General features: G+C 40.1%; 1 protein-coding gene across 1 annotated transcript in view; it reads right to left on the reverse strand.

The window, feature by feature from the left end:
- The window catches only part of trappc10 (trafficking protein particle complex 10), a 32,679-nt gene that overhangs the window by 8,558 nt on the left and 5,286 nt on the right, over positions 1 to 18,835 (reverse strand). The window contains exons 2-13 of the mRNA XM_012868522.3: positions 16,642 to 16,723; positions 14,033 to 14,168; positions 7,374 to 7,573; positions 5,390 to 5,585; positions 5,189 to 5,300; positions 4,816 to 5,063; positions 4,575 to 4,721; positions 3,932 to 4,046; positions 3,006 to 3,082; positions 2,735 to 2,826; positions 1,049 to 1,189; positions 643 to 752 (exon numbers count right to left, since the gene is read on the reverse strand). Of these exons, the coding sequence (XP_012723976.2) occupies positions 643 to 752; positions 1,049 to 1,189; positions 2,735 to 2,826; positions 3,006 to 3,082; positions 3,932 to 4,046; positions 4,575 to 4,721; positions 4,816 to 5,063; positions 5,189 to 5,300; positions 5,390 to 5,585; positions 7,374 to 7,573; positions 14,033 to 14,168; positions 16,642 to 16,723 (1,656 nt within the window). The remainder of the gene's footprint in view (positions 1 to 642; positions 753 to 1,048; positions 1,190 to 2,734; positions 2,827 to 3,005; positions 3,083 to 3,931; positions 4,047 to 4,574; positions 4,722 to 4,815; positions 5,064 to 5,188; positions 5,301 to 5,389; positions 5,586 to 7,373; positions 7,574 to 14,032; positions 14,169 to 16,641; positions 16,724 to 18,835) is intronic.

Below are 18,835 nucleotides of genomic sequence, written 5' to 3' on the forward strand. Positions count from 1 at the left end.
TTTTACGTTTCTGTCTGTCCTTTTTGTAAAAAATGTAAAAAGGACAGGCAGAAATAAATAGCATCGGAGAAAAAAAATAGGGCAAAAAAATACAAAGAAAGAATAAAACAGACAAAAATATTATAACATGCACATAAATAAATATTTAAAAAATAAGTAATTAATAAATAAAGTGGTTAATTAAAGGAGATATATACATTTTGTCTCACTGTATAACTTATTTTCTATCTATATTTATTTGTACATTGTATTTTTGGTGGCACATAATTGTATGCATATTTATTTATTGAGCATTTATTTATTTCTGTATTTATTTTTAAATATGGAAGACTTGGTCCTCCATACATCTGCCGTAACTACTATATTTATCACTACTTTTGTGTTTCGACTGCTTATCTTTGCCTTTGTGCTCCTGAGGCTGTAAAGCCTGTTGCTGTGTACGGCAATTAAAACTAAAACAGAATGGTTACCCGACACATTTCATTAGAATCCAGGTTAATACAAAGCAAAAACAGACATTCAAGTAAAAAGGACCCGACCTATTAACACAAACCGATTAAAAACCAACCAAGGAGAAGCAGTACGTTTCCCTACCCAATGTTTTTTTTTTCCTTATCCGTGAATCCTGACTTGATTACTTACAGTGGTTCTCCGACTTGCCAGCAAAGGAGAGAATTTCCTGACAAAAGTGCTTCCTCTCCTCTGTGGAGAGATTCCCATCACCGGCCAACAAGGCACTGGTTTGCAAGTAGCTGAATTTGTTGTCAAGGAAACCAAATAATGAAAACACCTCCTTTAAAAAGGCCATCTTTTTACATCTAATCATGAACAGTACTTAAAAACAGTTAAAAAGTTTGTTAGTATTTATTATCTGCTTGTATTTTATTAACTAGATTTGCACACATCTTTGTTCTAACTAGTATTTGGACGTGAAATCATCAAACATAGTCGAAGGCAGTTTTACCTCTACAGGTAAATAGGAAATAGTATTTGTTACCACCCCCTATCCAAATGCTAAGACTGAAGTTGTGTCGTTAGACAAGGATACTCTTCAGTTCTGCCCAGCAGCTTCTGACACTCGGCAATCTGCCTCCTGGTGTGCGTCACAGGAAGGCTCCAGCCCTCCGATACGTAAGACTTCAAAGCCTCCTGCAGGAAGGTTTCTGCCCTCTCAGGGTCCCCCTTCGCCCTGCCAATACACATTAAAACATGTAATAAAACAGATATTTTCCTTAATAAAAGGAAGGAATCCCTGATAGCTTGTTCCTATCAGGGATTCCTTCACAACTTCCCTGACAAAATTTTCCACTTTCCCAGACTCAAATATTTATATGTGTCAGTCAATTTCAAAGAGAGCATCAATACAAAGGTCACCATTAATCTATACCAAAGATTTCTACTGCAGACAAGGTTAAAATATGGAAGGTGCAAAAACATGGATGGACTGGAAGGGGACGGATTGTTAACCTGACTCTGCCCAGATTTCATTCTGCAGAGCTCCACACATCCATCTGGGATCGCTCCACTGGAGATGTATTTCAGAAGGAGGGGCCTTATCAAAAATCCTTGCATATGATTGGATAAACCACCTGTGCGTTATCTTTACTGATGTGCTACTTCAATTACTCACATCGAAACCGAAACCACTATTTCCACTAACATAAGCCTTCAAAGCTATTCCCTGGTGTTCTTTCAAAGAATGAATATTCGGTAGATTGGACATCTCTGATGAAATAGCAGCATCAATGTTACCGGGTGACCGGATTTCTCTTATGAAAACCGGGGAAGTCTCAAATTTTGCTAAACAGGCGTAGAGTCTCTGTCGGGGGGTTGGATTGTTTTGCCCAATCTCAATCTTTCGGGCCATTCTACTACGTCAGGACAGCGGCAGGACCGGGTAAAAACCTCTTGCTACGTTAAACCTTTTTGATCCATCACGATGCGCTGAAATCGGGACATTTCTGGGACAGCTTTTTCTGGGGACAGGTCAACCAAATTGGGCTTGCTTCCTCGCTGCGAGCCGCCATAGTTGTCTGAATCCAAACAGGAGCTTTTCTGATACGTTACATCTACAAAAATCCTGTCCGGCGATCCTGATTGGCTCATCCATTTTATGTGCTATTGAAACCCCTCCCAATGGCAGCGAGTCCAGATGGATGTGTGGAGCCGTGTGGAGCTACATCCATCTGGCGAGAGTCAGGTTAGCAGATTGTGGCACTTTTTTTTTTAAACTGCACAGCAAATAAAGTCTGAAAAAAAAAAAACACACTTTCCAAACTTTAAAATATTTGCACTTGCTTAATTTTACACACTCAATAGAAACCCCGGTATAAATATCATAATGCAGCCTTACATTAATGTGTACGCAGTGATAGAAAATTCTTGTACACATATGAAACTTTAACCTCCATATGTAGAGACCTGGGTAAAATAATTTTCTGTACTTTAAATGCATATTTGTGCAGCACTTCAGCCGCCACAGATCACACTTAACCCAGCTTCATTTCCTTGTTTCTAGTTTGTTAGCATTAACCTACATATATCACAATAGAGTACCCCAAAAGTTCTTGCACAAAATGTAAACCGTCTGGTCACTGTATTTCAGAGCTGTCAGTAGATTAATGAGCCGTATGTGTGTGGCTTATGAGTCGACCACCAGATGTGTTCAGAGAGACATTCAGAGAGATGGGGACCCCAAACATCCGAGGTGGGACAGGAGCTCGGCCTCACTCACATGTAGAACTCGGCCAGGCTTTTCCCCACCAGCCGGGCGGACCGCAGCCGGCCGATGGCTTGGTACATTTCCATAGCAGCATGAGAAAGTTCCTGATGCAACAGAGAGCCAACGAGGCGGTGTTGGAGGAAGAGGGTGAAGAAGAAAAGAGGAAGGAACATTTTATCCAATGTTTCAAGGGCATTACATCAGGAAATGTACTGACTGAACAACAGGAGTGAGAGTTTCTGCTGAAATGCGACACCAAGAGCTCAGAGCGAGTGGGACTTACAAGATAGTGCTTTTCGAAGGCTTCTACAGACGACAAGGCTTCCTTCAGCTTTTTGTAAGGACTCTGCAAACTGTTGACTGTAAACAAAGACATTTAAAACAGTGTTGTTGTTTTTTTTATTTCAATTTAAACCCCATTTAACCAGGTTTTCGTTTAAGCTGCTTATTTTTCTTTAACCAGGTATAATTTTTGTCCTACAGGGCAATGGCTTATTTCTATCTTTGCCGTGAAGTTGCTTTTCAATGTAACCTAGTGCTATGAAAATTAGAAGAAAAATCAAGGAGCTGAGAGATGGACAGGAGCAAAGTTCCAGTTTAAACTTGAATCAGTCAGACTCTTTGTCAGGCTGCTGTAAAGAGATAAATGACAGAGAAAAATACACTCAACATTTTTTTAGTAACAACCTACAGTAGGTCTGGGTATCATCTAGGATGAGCCGATCCGATATGATTCTCGATACGTAGCTCACGATACCATACGATTCTTGATATAGCTCAGCTTGATTTGACTCCAAAATCAATATTTATTACTGTCAAATTATTGCTCAATCAATCAATCAAAAAAAAAACAAAAAAAAAAAACTGCAAAATATTATAATTATGTTCAATTTATTTAACACTGACATATTAACAGGAAAATAAAGTGCATTTAGTTCACTGCATTTAATGCATCACAGAAACCAAAAATGTGCCCAAACGTCTGATTTTAGGAATGAAGGCGCTTCTAAAATCCCGTCGGCCATTCCACAAATTCGTCTCACTTGCACTTCCTCACTGTGAACAGTAATGGTGTGCTGTAATAGCGCCCCCTAGGGGTGGGGAGGTATATCGATATTGAAAGCCAGAATATCGATATTAAATCGTTTTTAAAAACAATATGAATCTTTGATTTTTATGCACAGCCCTGACCTACAGCTACACACTCACTAGTTTCTGGCCTCTCATCCCCGAGTCCAGCCAGCAGATCCACGGTCCGGTTCAGGTCCTCAGACGTTGACCCATTCTTTGACACCAGGCCGCAGAGTTCACCCAAACTTTTCAGCTACAGAAAAGCAGGAGCAAAAAAAAAATAAAAGGGAGAAATTTACTATCTCTAAAGATATACTTTGGTAGATATGTTTAAAAGCTAAGATTTTTTTAATCAAATAATAAAAATAAATGTTTAAGTTATTTGCAATACTATGCAGATAGCGATAAAAGAGGAGCAGGCTAAATCTGAGGAAGATCTAAGATGGAATTTGGGAAATAATTATATATTGTTAGTGGAGAAAATAGATGTTAACGAGTCATTTTCCCAAGTCCAAGTCAGGTCTCAAGTTTTTCAACCTAATTCAGAGTCAAGCCTCGAGTCTCCAAACACAGAAGCGTTTTCTCATCAAATCCACAACATCTAGGTCACCTCTAACCCGGCATCGCTGCACCCGTACTGAAGATTTTATTACCATCTATCAGTCCTTTAATAATTACTAACAAATTGTTTTTAAGATAATTTGCGTAGATAAATAGGAGAATCATTATGATGAATTAAAGTGTTTATATGACTATGTAGGTATCTGGTATTGTGTTTTACCTTGTCTGTAGCATAGGCCCAGAGTCCGACAGTATGAGAGCAGTTTGCAGCTAACTGTGCCTGGTCGCAGCAGCCCTCGATCCTGTGCAGAACCTCCAAACAGCTCAGAAACACCCAGCAGTCCAGCGCCCCGTCAATCACAGAGACCTTCACAGGACAAAAAAAAAGACACGAGCTTTTTAGGAGCAGTCACACGCTATATGGTGTGAGCTATGAGGGGGGGACACAGAGCGCGGTTTACCTCCAGAAGGCGTAGCTCCTGCACACAGTTGTGAAGCAGCTCTAAGGCTCTCTGAGTCACCTCCCAGGGTCTCTGGAGGAAGATGAGTAAAGTGCATTGGCGAGAGAACAGGTAGCTCCTCAGGTCCAACAGGCTGGCCTCTCCGCGCTGGATGCTGTCCCTCTTCTCCATGTCGATGGGCCGCCGGAGCAGCAGGCCGCTCCAGTTACGTACCGGGGCGCAGAACGAGCCGAGCCAGTTAGCCGTATCTGTGGGCAAACACAAGCTGGTCAAAACTAAAACTACGCCGTGCTTCTGGCTGGAAAACAACATGCTTAAATCTCAATAAGAAAACATGCAAACTGAGAGCCACCGGCTGCTGGAGCCAACTTACCCCCGGCACCAAAGTTCAGGACATACTGAGTAAAGAGAGCGTCTAGCTCGTCATACTGGACCAGGGCGTCCTCAAACTGCTGCAGCATCTCAAAAACAAAGGCCAGCTCCTCCTGCAGGCAGTGAAGAGGCGTGACTCGACGCGCTCGGCAGAACAGAACTCCTTCTCACCAGATCAAAGTGACTTAATGGACCCGGGTACCTGGACCATGAAGTATTCACAGAAGCTCCAGCCGGGCTGAGTGCGCTTCTCCCGCAGGGTGCGCATGTCGTCTTCGAACCGCCCGAGGTTTTTGGTGAACGACATGAGGAGGAGAGTGCGCAGCTTCAGCAGCAGGGCATTCCAGGAGTCCAGGGACCGGGACGAGTCCTTCAGAGGGTCCGACAGAACCACACACCTGGAACAAAAAGTGATAAGAGTGAAATATTTTCACGTCAAAGGAAAATGATCTGAACTAATTTAACCCCATTTTCATCACAGCTGAATAACCTTCTGGTTTTAATCTGATTCAATGACTCTAGAAATGTAAAAAAAGAGCAACAAATGCTTCTAGCGTTGTTTGCAAGACAACTTCCAAATACATGCTTTCATCTTCCTGTCTGTCTTTGATCAAACAGTTTAAAAGGACGAAACATAAATAATAATAATAATAATAATAATAATAATAATAATAATAATAATAATAATAATTATAATTATAATTATAATTATTATTATTATTATTATTATTATTATTATTATTATTATTATTATTATTATTATTATAATAACATCATGCCAGATCCAGTCTGGTAACGAGGATGAAGTATCATCCAGCTCTGGCTGCATTTGTCCACATTTTTTATTACCTTGTAGCAGGGCTGGGCGATAAATCGATTTTATCGATTAATTCGATTTTGCAATTTATGACGATTAATTTTTTGGAAAATGAACATTTCTTTTGCCAATTCATCCCTTGGGCACTCTTGAAACTTCATCCGTATCACTATATCAGTCCTGAAAGGGGTAATAGTTTTAGCGATAGCATGCAATGTTGAATAGATGTTCAAGAAAATATGTTGTCAAAAAACTCTAGAAGAAACTTTTTTTACCCCAAGATGAGGCATTTATTTAATTATAATAATAGTGATAAATTATTATTGTCGTTATCATTATCGTCATCATCATTATTATAAAAATAGATTTATTTCTAATACACTTTACATGCCACCTTGTACAGGTTGTATTTACAGGGTTCCTACAGCATAAGGGAAGTTAAATTCATGACTTTTTAAGACTTTTTAATGCCACTTGAAATAAAAAGTTAAGACCAACTTCACGATAAACAAGATAAGCCTCGTTGCGACAACTTCACCCAAATGTTTATTTTAACATAAACCATTACTTTCTGGCCCAGTAGACATGTTTAAAATTTTGAAAAACATTCCATATAGGAATAAAGCTAAAAAACACACAAATTACAGATATATTTTTAACAACTACTGAACTCGATGCACAAACTTTGTTTTGTTCCCTACTAAAATAAACTATAAATCAGTTTAAAAACCACAACATAACCAGTGCCAACTCTTTTTCGCAGCTATGGTTCGGCCGCAACAGTTTTTATTGGTTCCGCTATTGGGACGGAAACAATAATGGTTACATTGAGCCATTCGGTAAATTAAAAATATATCTAATTGTGTCAATTATTTTACTGTTTGGTAAGGATTACAAAAACTAAATCCTATTTATGACCTGGTAACAATTTTAAGACCTAAGAAAGACTGATTTAAGACATTTTAATGCCAGTTAAGGCCTTAGTTTTATATTACAGAATACAATGCCTTTTAAGACTTTTTAAGGATCCGCGGGAACCCTGATTTAGTTGCACTTTGAATTAGACCAACAAGATTGAGAAAAAGCAAGTTTTAAAAAAATTTGTTTGCTTTTATGAAATGAAGGTGAGAATATTTTTTTAAAACGCATTAGTTTTTTTGATATAATAAAGTCAAAGGTTTTATTTTTAAGCCACATGGTCCAGCCCTACCTTGTAGAAACAGAGGCAGCAGCTCAAACTGTTCGTTTAACAAAACAGGGAAGTGTGGACGGACGATGCGCTCTGAGGGAAGTCCAAGTGTTACCGTTTCCCGTTCTCTGACACTTTTCATCTGAACCAACTTGTTTGAAAAGGAGAAGCTTTCCGAACCTGTCGTTCTGCTTGTTGCAGAAGTCGCTGCGGATCTTGTCCACGATGGACGAACGAGGCAGGATGTTGGTCTTCTTGTTCTTCTTGGTGTCGTTGGTTTCGACGACGATAATGACCCAGTCCGCTGAGCTGTGACTCCGCAGGGTGTTTTGCCAGCGCATCATGTCCTCCTTCACTGAGCTCTTGTACGTTTCTGTGTCCTACAAACAAACAAAAAACATTGCATTAGTCAGGTGTTTAATGGATATTTACTTACACTCATCAACCCACAAAAAATGAGAAGAAAAACAACGACATCTGACACCGGATAGAACACGTTAGGCAGCAAGTATTTACGCTGCTTGAAGAAGATGTTGGATTGATTACATGTGCAATGATGGTTGCTGAGAATTTAAGAATGGGGCCATGGTCATAAACTCGTCACTTTAGCTCTTTTAATATAATGCATGTATTTGGTTTTACCTAACATGTTAAACAGATGCTGATCTCTCCTGCCGGAAAGACAGACACATCTATGGGTACTATGACGGTCAGCATACCCTACTTTATCTGCATCAGAGTCCAACGCCGGAGTTAAGTCAAGTCCTGATAACTGTTCCGGGTTTGTGATTTTATGTCCGGCTCAACCGTACCGACAGCTGGCCAGCCATTCAGTTGCGTTTTGAGGTGATCGTCTTTCCCTTGCAAAACGTTTTACTTATTTTGTTAGTCTAATCCTGTTTTTGTTATACAAAAAATTAGAATACCATTAAAAAGTTCAGTATTTTCTCTCATCTTCTTTCTGACAATGCTCCATAGGTTCTCTATGGGGTTCAGGTCAGTGGAGGTTTGCTGGCCAATAAAGAGCAGGAACACCGCGGTCATTGAATCAGCTTCTGGTACCTTGGGCAGTGTGGGCCGCTACCAAGTCCTGCTGGAAAATAAAATCATCTCCATACAGCTCGTCTGCAGAGGGAAGCATGAAGCAGGGTTTATTTATTATTTATTTATCTGACCTTTGTTTATTTTAAATGCCCCGATGTTTGAGAGCAACAAAACAGTCAGTAAAGATCCCATCTGGGGGATCAATGTCAGCTAACGCTAGCTGTTACGTTACCTGGTTAATACACTGCAAAAACAGAACTAGAAATAAGTAAAATGTTCTTAATATGAATGTATTTGTCCTTGATTTGAGCAGGTAAATAAGACTATTTGCCAATGGAATAAGATTTTTGCACTTAAAATGGGAACAATTAATCTCCATCATCTTATTTCAAATGCAGGATGTCTAAATATCTTATTTTAGGGGTCAAAATACTCATTCCATTGGCAGATAATCTTATTTACCTGCTCAAATCAAGGACAAATACACTAACTTTATGAACATTTTACTTATTTTTAGATCAATTTTTGCAGTGTAGGCTGCACCCCTCCTTCGAGTTGCATCACACAAAGCTTGTGATTCTACGCTCCTCCCACAACCCACCACGACAACCACCGCCCGCATGACCCTATTTTCTGGGTGAAAGCCAGATGAGGTGCTCTAAAGCATCTTGCAAGACGGCTGCATTGACTGTGGACTTCAGAAAACCCAGCAGTCCAACACCAGCAGATGATATGGAACCCCAAACCATCACTGACTGTGGAAACTTCACACTGGACTCCAGAAATCGTGGATTATTTGCCTGTCCATGCTTCTCTCTGGGACCTTTATTATTTTCCAAATGAAATGCAGAATTTACTTTTATATTCAAAGAGGACCACTGAGCAACTTTACCGTTCGTTTTCCCCTTGGCCCAGGTAGGACGCTTCTGAGGTTGTCTCTATTCAAGAGTGTCTGGTGATGAGGAATGCAGCATTTGCAGCCAATATGAAGGACTCTTCTCTGCATAAAGGCTTTTGATCGGCTGAACCAAGCCTCAGCCTGAATGGATTTTGAATGATAATCCTCTCAAGGCTGAACTTCTCCCTGTTGCATCTGCATCTTTTCCTTCCACTCAACTTTCTAGAAATATGCTTGGATATAGAACTCCATGAACAACAAGCTGATCTGTGAACCATAATCCTCAGAATGACAAAATTAAGTTTTGAATCATTCATTCTATGCGTAATAAATCTATACAACAAATGAGTGTTTCTTTCTGAAAACAGTGACTGAAAATATTTAACTTTTTTGAGATGTACCTGTTAAGTCACTGAGTTGACAATCACGGCTTAAAGTTGAGCAACTTTAATGCAGTATCAGCTACTACAGTTGCTGTAAAACGTCTAATCTTGACTGGATCAGCATTGGAGACAAAAAACTCTTGATGTCTGCTCATAGTTGTTTCAGTGAAAAGATCAGATGGTTAGATTGCTGCATTTGAATCCTTGTGTAATTTACCTAAAGAACTTCATATGCTTTGAATAGTGCGTTACACCATATTGTTAACAGTATCGCACTTCCAAATAAAAGTAATAATGGACAAGAAATCAAGAACTAAGTCATTCAGAGAAAGGTGTCCTGCAACACACGCAGACAGCTAGATGCCATGATGCCAAGAACCTTACATGCTAATCTTCTTTCTGACTTAATTGTAATGTAACACAAGACACTAAATGTTTAAAACCCAATGCCCGTCTCCTAATCTTAAATAGGATATTAAAACCTGGTATAAACTGGACATCTTTTAACTCCTCTGCAGGGGTTAGGGCACAAAGATAATACCTCTATAGCAGCCAAAACTATTACAGGTAAACTATTACATGTTTCGGGCCATTTACTTTCATAGATGTGTTTTCTGTAGCTGGGTCTAAGGCTTTATTGATCGTTTTATCAATATTGTGAAACATTTCTGATAGGAATTTGGGTAAATTCTAATTAGTGGCATCTGAAAACCCCCAAAACTGCCAGGATCATCATTTATGCCCTTTTCTCCACTACTGGTCTCTTTAGAGCACGTGTGTCAAACTCAAGGCCCGCGGGCCAAATCCGGCCCGTCAAGGCAATAAACCGGCCCTCTAGAGCCAATAAAGGCATATCGTGTCATGAAGTAGAGGCATATATCCTTTTAAATTGCATAAAGTGGCTAAAACTGTGCCTCCTGTGGCGAATGGTGATTTTTTTAAAACTCTGTAGTAACAGCATCCAGCCACTAGATGTCAGTTTTACTACAACTTATTGAGACAACCCAGAAATGTCCAAAATGAGAAAAAGTGACGCGGAATAAGGAGAGTTTAAAGTGTAACTCTTCACAATATAGACTTTTTTTTTTTTTTTTTTTTTTTTTTTTTTTTTTTTTTTTTTTTTTTTTTTTTTTTTTTTTTACAGATAAACTGTTCAAATGGGCCCATGGTGCTAATTTTATGTTACTGTGACGCAGTAACATAAAATTAGAAAACATAAAATTTACATTTTAATGCAAACTGGAATAAAATTCTGAATCAAACCAGGCACAACCGGCCCTTTTAATGACTTCATGATGCCAATGTGGCCCAATATAGAAATGAGTTTGACACCCCTGCTCTAGAGCAATAAATAAAAATCAATGCATTCAAAAAAATTACTGTGTGCAGTTTGCTGATAAAAATCCTGCTTTACTGTATTTAATGTTCTGGTAAAACGTATTTAAAATTTTGGTTTATTTTGTTCTATATTACACTATTAAATATGCTTTTAAGGACAGTATTTGTGTTTATTGGGCTGTAATTGACATGCAGTCACAGCTGTAGCTAGACTTTTATCATCACTTATCGTTATCACAGTACATTCTGATAAAATTTAAAGTTCATATAGTTTAGCTCTAGCTGGGTCATACCATAATTACATTTTGGCATGAAATAAGGAAAGCTTACTGAACAGCGGAAGCAACAAAACAATGCCGCCCAGCAAGTTCGCAGTTTCTCTGAACCAAATCTGGCCCTCTGTAAATGACTGATGTTAATGTTTTGACTGGGACTTCCTGCATCGAGTCCCGTGGCTTGGCAGCGTTTCTTCTAAATTGCTTGAAAGTGTCGAGGGGTTGGATATGAGTCACTTATTACGTAACCATCGATAAGGAGGAAGACATCAGCGTCCTGCAGGTACAGCGTTCTGAAACTGAAACAAGCAGCTGCGGTCTGTAGAATCATTTTATTACTTGCTAACAATTGTTAGTGGCAATCACAATAAGACGCTGCGTAAAGTTAATCCTGCAACAAACATTTTTATTTCTGTAGGCATGGAAACCGGCAGGAGACTTTAATTAATGAACTGTGATTAAATCCGCCTGACTTTCCTGTGACTGAATCTCGTGATTTTGTTTCTCCCTGGTCAGCCTAGAAGCCGATGCCCGCATCACACAGATGGAGAAGCTTCTGATCGAGTTAAAATGTGTCGTTTTGAAGCTTGCTCTGTCCACAGTTCAGTTCGCCACACAAAACATCTGTGCCTATCGCCCCATGGCATGCAGGGAGCTCAAACTGGGCTTCATCTTCAACGTGAAAGCGCTTGATTTTGTTGAAAAAATCCTGGAATAGTGCGAAAATCAAATCAAATTTTCTGCTTTTTATCTCTTTCAGAGCATGGCATTAAAAAAAGTTGAGCACATTTGTTGCAAAAGCGTCCCTGGCCAGCCTTCATGCTAGGGCACAAAGAAAGCCATCACTCAGTATCTTGCAAAAGTATTCACACACCTTGAACCTTTTCACATTCTTGCTGCATTGCAGCTGCATCTCCCTCACATTCTATGTATTTTTTTGGGATTAAATGACAGACCAACACAAAAAAATGGCATAATTATTAGATAGAAGGAAAATCTTCCATTGCTTTCAACTTTTTTATAAATAAAACCCCCAAATAAGTGGATGCAGACTCACTGAGTCTATTATTTCACAGTAATTCCAGCTGTAATCCTCATGTAACCATGTCTCTACCTGCCTTGTACAGCTATAGAGTCGACGTTTTTACCCATTCTTTGGATGTTAAGCTGAGGTCGAGTCAGACTGGATGGAGAGTGTGTAAAATCAAATTTCAAGTCTTCCTACAGATTTTCTATTGGATTTAGGTGTGACATTCTAACAGATGAATACGCTTAAGCTGAACTTTTCTATTGCTGCTCTGACTTCCAGCATCCGGCAATCTGCACCCTCTAAGATGTTTTCTACCAGGATGTCCAAGCATTAAGCTCCCTTCATCTTCCCATCAACTCTGACCAACTTGGCCGTCCTTGCTAAATAACAGCCTCCCCACAGCACAGCTGTGACTCTCTGCAGCTCCTCCAGAGTTACCACAGGCCCGTCTGCTGCTTGCCTGATCGATCATCTTAGGTGCACGGCCACGTCTTGGTAAGTTGTAGTTATTTTATAGTTTTATAGAGACGCATTAGACCTTGCGTGGGCAGATGTTCATCCCCGAGCTGTCTGTTGTGTTCCTTGGTCTTCACAACGCTGTCTGTGCTCCAACTGAGGCCTACACACGACAGCTGGATTTATAGAGAGAAAAGCGCACATGCAGGTGGACTCTGCAGGCAGGATTTTGTTTCAGGGCCATGGGAGTAAGAGAGGCTTTTAAAATACAAATGCCCGCTACACTTTTCAGGTTCTCACTTTCTTCTGCCTTAAAGCCATGCATTACTTTGTGTCGGTATACCAACAACAACAAAAACAGGTACGCAAAAACTCACAAAATGTTCAAGGGGTGTGAATGCTTTAGCAAAGAACTGTAAAATAAAGCGATTTATGTTTAATTTGCTGGAAATTGCAGCTGTGAACAGGTAGAGATTCATCCTCATAATCTGAGCATAATTAGACGTCTACCAGAGTTACAGAACCTGAATGGTTTGTCAGGGCATTTTGGGAGGTGAACGTCCGCTTCTTACAGGCTTTAAAGTGGGTTACTGCTAAGGTGCGGGTGGATTTAGGTTAGGTTTATTGGTCCAACCCTAACAAGCATAGCTGTTGGGAAACGTCATGAGTCACACGGCTGACAGCACTTCCTTAACTAAACCAGCGGCTCAGGCAGCAGCAGCAGCTTCCTGATGAACGCAGGCTGCCGCGAGAGGATCAACTCAATGGCACAGAGTTCAAAACGTGTCTCTCTCAATATTATTCAAGTTAACAAGTGCTTAAATCATCTATGAGACGCATTTGATAGAGAAAATGATTCCCTTCACAAAGCCCCACAGAGTCGTGGTGCAGTCCTGAAATATCGACTGAATTGCTGCATACAGAGGTGTCTGACCTTCTCCGTCCAGCTGGTGTGTAGTGGACCTAAGCTGGAGCCTGAGCAGCCGTCTCATTCCTCCCACCCACAAAGTAATACAGACCATTACGGCTCAGCTGCTGAAAACGACTAAAAATACCAGGTTTTGGTTTAAATTCTGCAAAAATCCAAAGCGTTTGTCTCGTCTTGCCTCTTTCTATAATAGGTCTACAGGGTGTGTGTGTGTGGATGGGTGTGTGTGCTGCCTGTGGAGTCAATAATCATTTTATGCATCTTTATTATGCAAAAATATAAAGAGAACAAATATTTCTGTTGTTTTGTTTTTTTTTTATTACAGTGTTAAAGACCTTTAAATGATCTGCAAACCCTGGAAGGAAAACGAAGGCAATTACAGCTCCTGCAGTTAACCTGAGCGGTCATTGTGTGTGTGTGTGTGTGTGTGTGTGTGTGTGTGTGTGTGTGTGTGTGTGTGTGTGTGTGTGTGTTTGGCTATACTCACACAGCAGTCGGTCCAGTAGATGTGGAGGAAGGGGAACGTGAGAAGAGCCTTGTTGCCCTCCTTCGGCAGGAGCTCCTCCTTAAACTGGACGAAGTTAGCTTCAAGGTGGATCATTTTCGGTGCGCGGCCGTAAGTCCTGCGCGGCACAAAAAGCAGAAAGTCTGAGGCCTCGCTTCACAGCAGCGGTGATAAGAATGACATGCCTGCCTCATGACGATGTTATTATATCTACTGAAGCTAAACATCTTCACTCTGTCACTGGATCGGCAGCTTTATCATACAAATTACTTGTTAAATGTTTGAAGGGTTTTTGTTGACCTGTTTTTCTCTGTGCAGCTAAATTCAATTCAGTTTATTTCTATACATACAATTCTCAGCACATCGTTTCAAGGCACTTTACAATAAAAAAAAAAAAGGTAAATTCAATCCAACCATACGGACAGATTCCAAGTCAACTACACGCATTCCAGCTATTCCTAGCAATCGGACAACGCCGTGGAGTTCAGCTTATTATTTAAATGGGTTAAAGGTTTTCTATCTGTAAAAAAATAATAATAATAATAATAATAATAATGGCTGTAGCAGCTCCATTGGTGGCTTCACCTGGGAGAAAAACTCAGCTAAACAGATCAACTCTTGTAATATATTAGTTTTTAAAATATTAGACTGGGACTCAGCATGAGCAAATCCATATTCTTAAAGGGCTTGGACTGGAATCTGAGACGAAACAAAATAAATCCTGATTGTTAGTATGAACCTATGTATATTCATCCACCTTAATATCTTTACATTTATCATGTACCGACAAACAAATGCTACCAGTGGTTAAAACTCTCCTTCTTAGCACATTAACCATGACGGGGCTGAAGCATGTTTTCCCCACTGAAACATAAATCCCTTCAATAAAACATTTACGCAGTCCGCGCCATGCAAAGTTCACGAATGAAACGGTCGGGCTAGAAAACTGCTGAGACAATATCTGCTGCCGTCAGAGAACTGGAAATCCACGCATCAATGAACAATGCGTTTGGTTATTACAGCTTTGAAATCTGAACCCGGTTTCACCGCTTTTATTCCAACGTGACCCAGCCGATGCGGCGGCTTGTAATCACGTCTCGTAGTTTCCCACTAAACCGAGGCGACGTTTCTCTAGCAGAGAGGCTACCAGCGCTGCACCGCCACCTTCAGATACACAGAGACAACTTCCTCCTAGCCTTCACAATAAGAGCATACATAAAAGCCAACAGAAACAGCTTCCAGGACGTTTTCTGTCTGAATGCCGTGGATTGTCTGTCACATCAGTCAGTTATGCGCCGCTGTCTGATTGTTAGCTTTGTTTACAGCGACCTATAATATAAAGTTATATATTAGTTCATTTACTATGTGGGACTCCTTGTATGAATTTTACTGCTGAAAATTAGATTTTTTTTGCACAAATCTAACTTGCGATATACTGTAAGTCTGACTTTCTTATTGGAATTTCTAATACTGTCTAATGAAGGCATAGTGATGATGTGTCTCCACAGCTTTCAGTCATTTCTTTTAATTGCACCTTTATCCTGGTTATTTCGCTGAGACAAAGGCTCTCATTCTCCTCTAGGCAAAACTTTATTTGTAAAAAACTGACAATGTAGTGTTTGTTGTGACGTTAAAGGGAAATCACCAAAAATATACCACTAATCAAAATAATGCCTATAAAATAATTCTGCAGCAGAAACTACATTAGTATCTTCCACTTCTAATAATACTTTGTGCGTATTTTTAGCCATTCCTTGCACCCAATCAAAGTGAACTAAACAGAATTTCTTTTCTGCGTATGCAGTGTATACGCTTCTCTACAGATGCTCAGGTTAAATAACTCCATCTAGTACTGCTGTTTCTGGACTCACTGTGGGCTTGGTACCAGCTGCTCTCATTTCTACTTGCTTACTGGCGTAGCGAGCGATTATCTGTTCCCATCCAGAAAAGATCTCCTCAGTGAGCAATGCTTCCAGCGCCCTGCCAGGCTCAACCTGCGCCTAATTGAACCTCAGCAGCTATTGAGACCATAATGGCATTTAAATCAACTGAGCACCTAATGTGCCCTGTTCTGGAGCTGAAATGCAGCTCTAAGGTTATTAGTAATCTAAATGGCTGGATCCAGCTAATAAAGCAGAAGAAGACCCAAACAGCAGCGGTGGTCTAGCCTCCTGAACAACTCTGACCTTTTTTTGACCACTCTTCCTACATGCAAGTCTACCTGGTGTTCAGTCTGCAGTGTTTCGGAACAAAAAGCTTGTAAAGCACATCTCTGTGAGAGGAAGAGTCGTCCAACATAACTGATCCTCCCATAACATCAATAATAAACGTCTGTCAGACAGAAACAAAGGAGCGGAGACGACCTCTGACCTCACTTGCATCAGGTTTTTTTCCACCGTTGAGCCGTTTCATTCCGCCTTTACCAGAGGTTTCTCCAGATTTGATTCACTTCTATCTTAAAACACCGACTCTTATTCCTGCCTCGGACAAACGATGCATTTAGATGCTCTTCGTATTCTCTTAGCATCTCCTGATCGTTTGCGATGTTTCTATTTCTTTCCTCTCGTGGATTTAAAAAGATCAAAACTCACCTCCTCCACTCCATTGGCTCCCTGGGAAGCTGCTGAGCCAATGAGGTATAAAGGGACGTGAACAAGCTCTGATCTCCAGCACCTGGGATGAAAAGAGACGAGAACGTTTAAAAAAAAAAAAAAAAAAAAGGTGAGATCAGGACAGAAACGGGTCATTTACAGCATGACTTAAAGAATCATTTCTAAGATTAAAACAGAACCGGCAGGAGAACATCTCCAGAGCAAAGCTGCAGCAGCGCGCGAGTGGAGCATGCAAACATGGTAAACAAGAAATGTTGTTACTTCCCAAAGCTCAGGATCTGGTTCAGCAGCAGATGATCCCTTTACAGCCTACAGCACAACACACATTTGGGGACACTGCGGTCTTTGCCCGTTTAAACCCGACTGAGTACACGCCAACACCGGTTTCTATATCACCGACGACGCGCTTAATCACGCCTGGAGCAAAAGAAACCTGAACGGATGAAACCACGACACAATGCACTCTGTGCGTACAGAACGACAAATAAAGTTGTCTAAGTCACTGTGCACTTTATCCTGCATTGTTTACATCTCAATGGCTGTACTGGGAAATCACTGTGCACTTTATCCTGGAACTGTCCTGCAAAGTTACTTTTTTTTATCCTGCAAAGTTATTTTGTTATTTTATTATCCTGCAAAGTTATTTTGTTATTTTATTATCCTGGAAAGTTACTTTATTTTGAAATCTACTGCAATTCACTGAAATTCTTAAGCTGTGTGCAAACGAAATTTCGTTCTGTACGCACTCTGTGCATACAAAATGACAATAAAGTTTGTCTAAGTATTTAAACAGTTTAAAGGGCAAACGGACAGATGAGGCCGTCGTAGAAATGCACCGATTGGCTTTTTTGCCGACCGCCAATAAAACTTTGAGAGTCAGAAGAAATGAACATCATCAGTTCCCTCAGGTGTCGCTACACGGAGCACATGATTCCGAAAAGATAAACCTTCCATATTCTCAAAATGCGCCGCCATTTTCAGTCAACTCCTTCCCTTCTTTCCTGTGAACGTTCATTTCCAAATTAAATTCTTTAGTTTTTTTACTTTATTGTATAGAAAATGTTTCTTGATTTCATGTAAGCTTAGTTGTTGTGTTCCTTTAAATTGATAGAAATAAAAAAAAAAATGCTGCTTGTTTTTTTAACCCTTTTCACACACACAAAAAAGGATTTCAGTTCAAACTGGGAGAGGTGGGTCAAATGTGGTTAAAACTCTTGTAGTGTGCTCCGGCCTTAATAATGAAAATAGACAGAACCATAATGTTTGTTTGTTTAGGCAAAAACTCATCTGGATAAAAACAAAGATGTTCTTCTGTTTTCAAACTCCGTGGCGGTTTAAAGCATTGCTGAGTTTTAGGGAAAAATAATAAAAGTTGGACAATGATTACAGACATTTTTATACCCGGATAGTGTGGGAGACTTGGTTTGACTGGGAGGGCAAACAAAGTTTCCACCTTTATCTGGTTTGGGTCCTACAGCCTTTCAGAAAGCCGACCAGTTTGGACTGAGATGGAAGCGTCAGTACAGAAAGTGACAGCGACGCACCATGACGTGCTCCTGGGGGACACAGACACTGAGCAAGGTTTTAAACGCTTTACAGCACATACGTTTTTCCCTAACTCCTACTGCCCACCCCCTCTTTGCTCCCTTCCTGTCTACGGATCGCTCGTTTCATGACTGGTTGTTTCAGGAAACGCAGAAATCTACCGTTTGGTTCGCACCGGAGTTTAGAAGAGCTTTGACACCAGCCTGCACCACACTGCAAAAACAGATCCAAAAATAAGCAAAATGTTCTTAAACATTGTGTTTTTGTCCTTGATTTGAGCAGGTAAATAAGATCATCTGCCAATGGGATGAGTATTTTGACTTCTAAATTAAGATCATTAGACATCCTGCACTTGAAATAAGATGGAGATGAATTGTTCCTATTTTAAGTGCCAAAATCTTATTCTATTTGCAGATCATCTTATTTACCTGCTCAAATCAAGGACATATACACTCATTTTCAGAAAATTTTACTTATTTTTAGTTTGGTTTTTGCAGTGCAAGCGGACCGTCTGAGGAACTCCTTTCTGATCCGTTTAAAGTGGACGGATATATCATCTGAGAAATTAAACTATTTGCATAAATCTATATTTGTGTCTTCAACTTAGCCTTAAAGCTGTCGGGAACAG

Source organism: Fundulus heteroclitus, chromosome 7 (assembly GCF_011125445.2).
Source record: "Fundulus heteroclitus isolate FHET01 chromosome 7, MU-UCD_Fhet_4.1, whole genome shotgun sequence".
NCBI classification, from domain to species: domain Eukaryota; kingdom Metazoa; phylum Chordata; class Actinopteri; order Cyprinodontiformes; family Fundulidae; genus Fundulus; species Fundulus heteroclitus.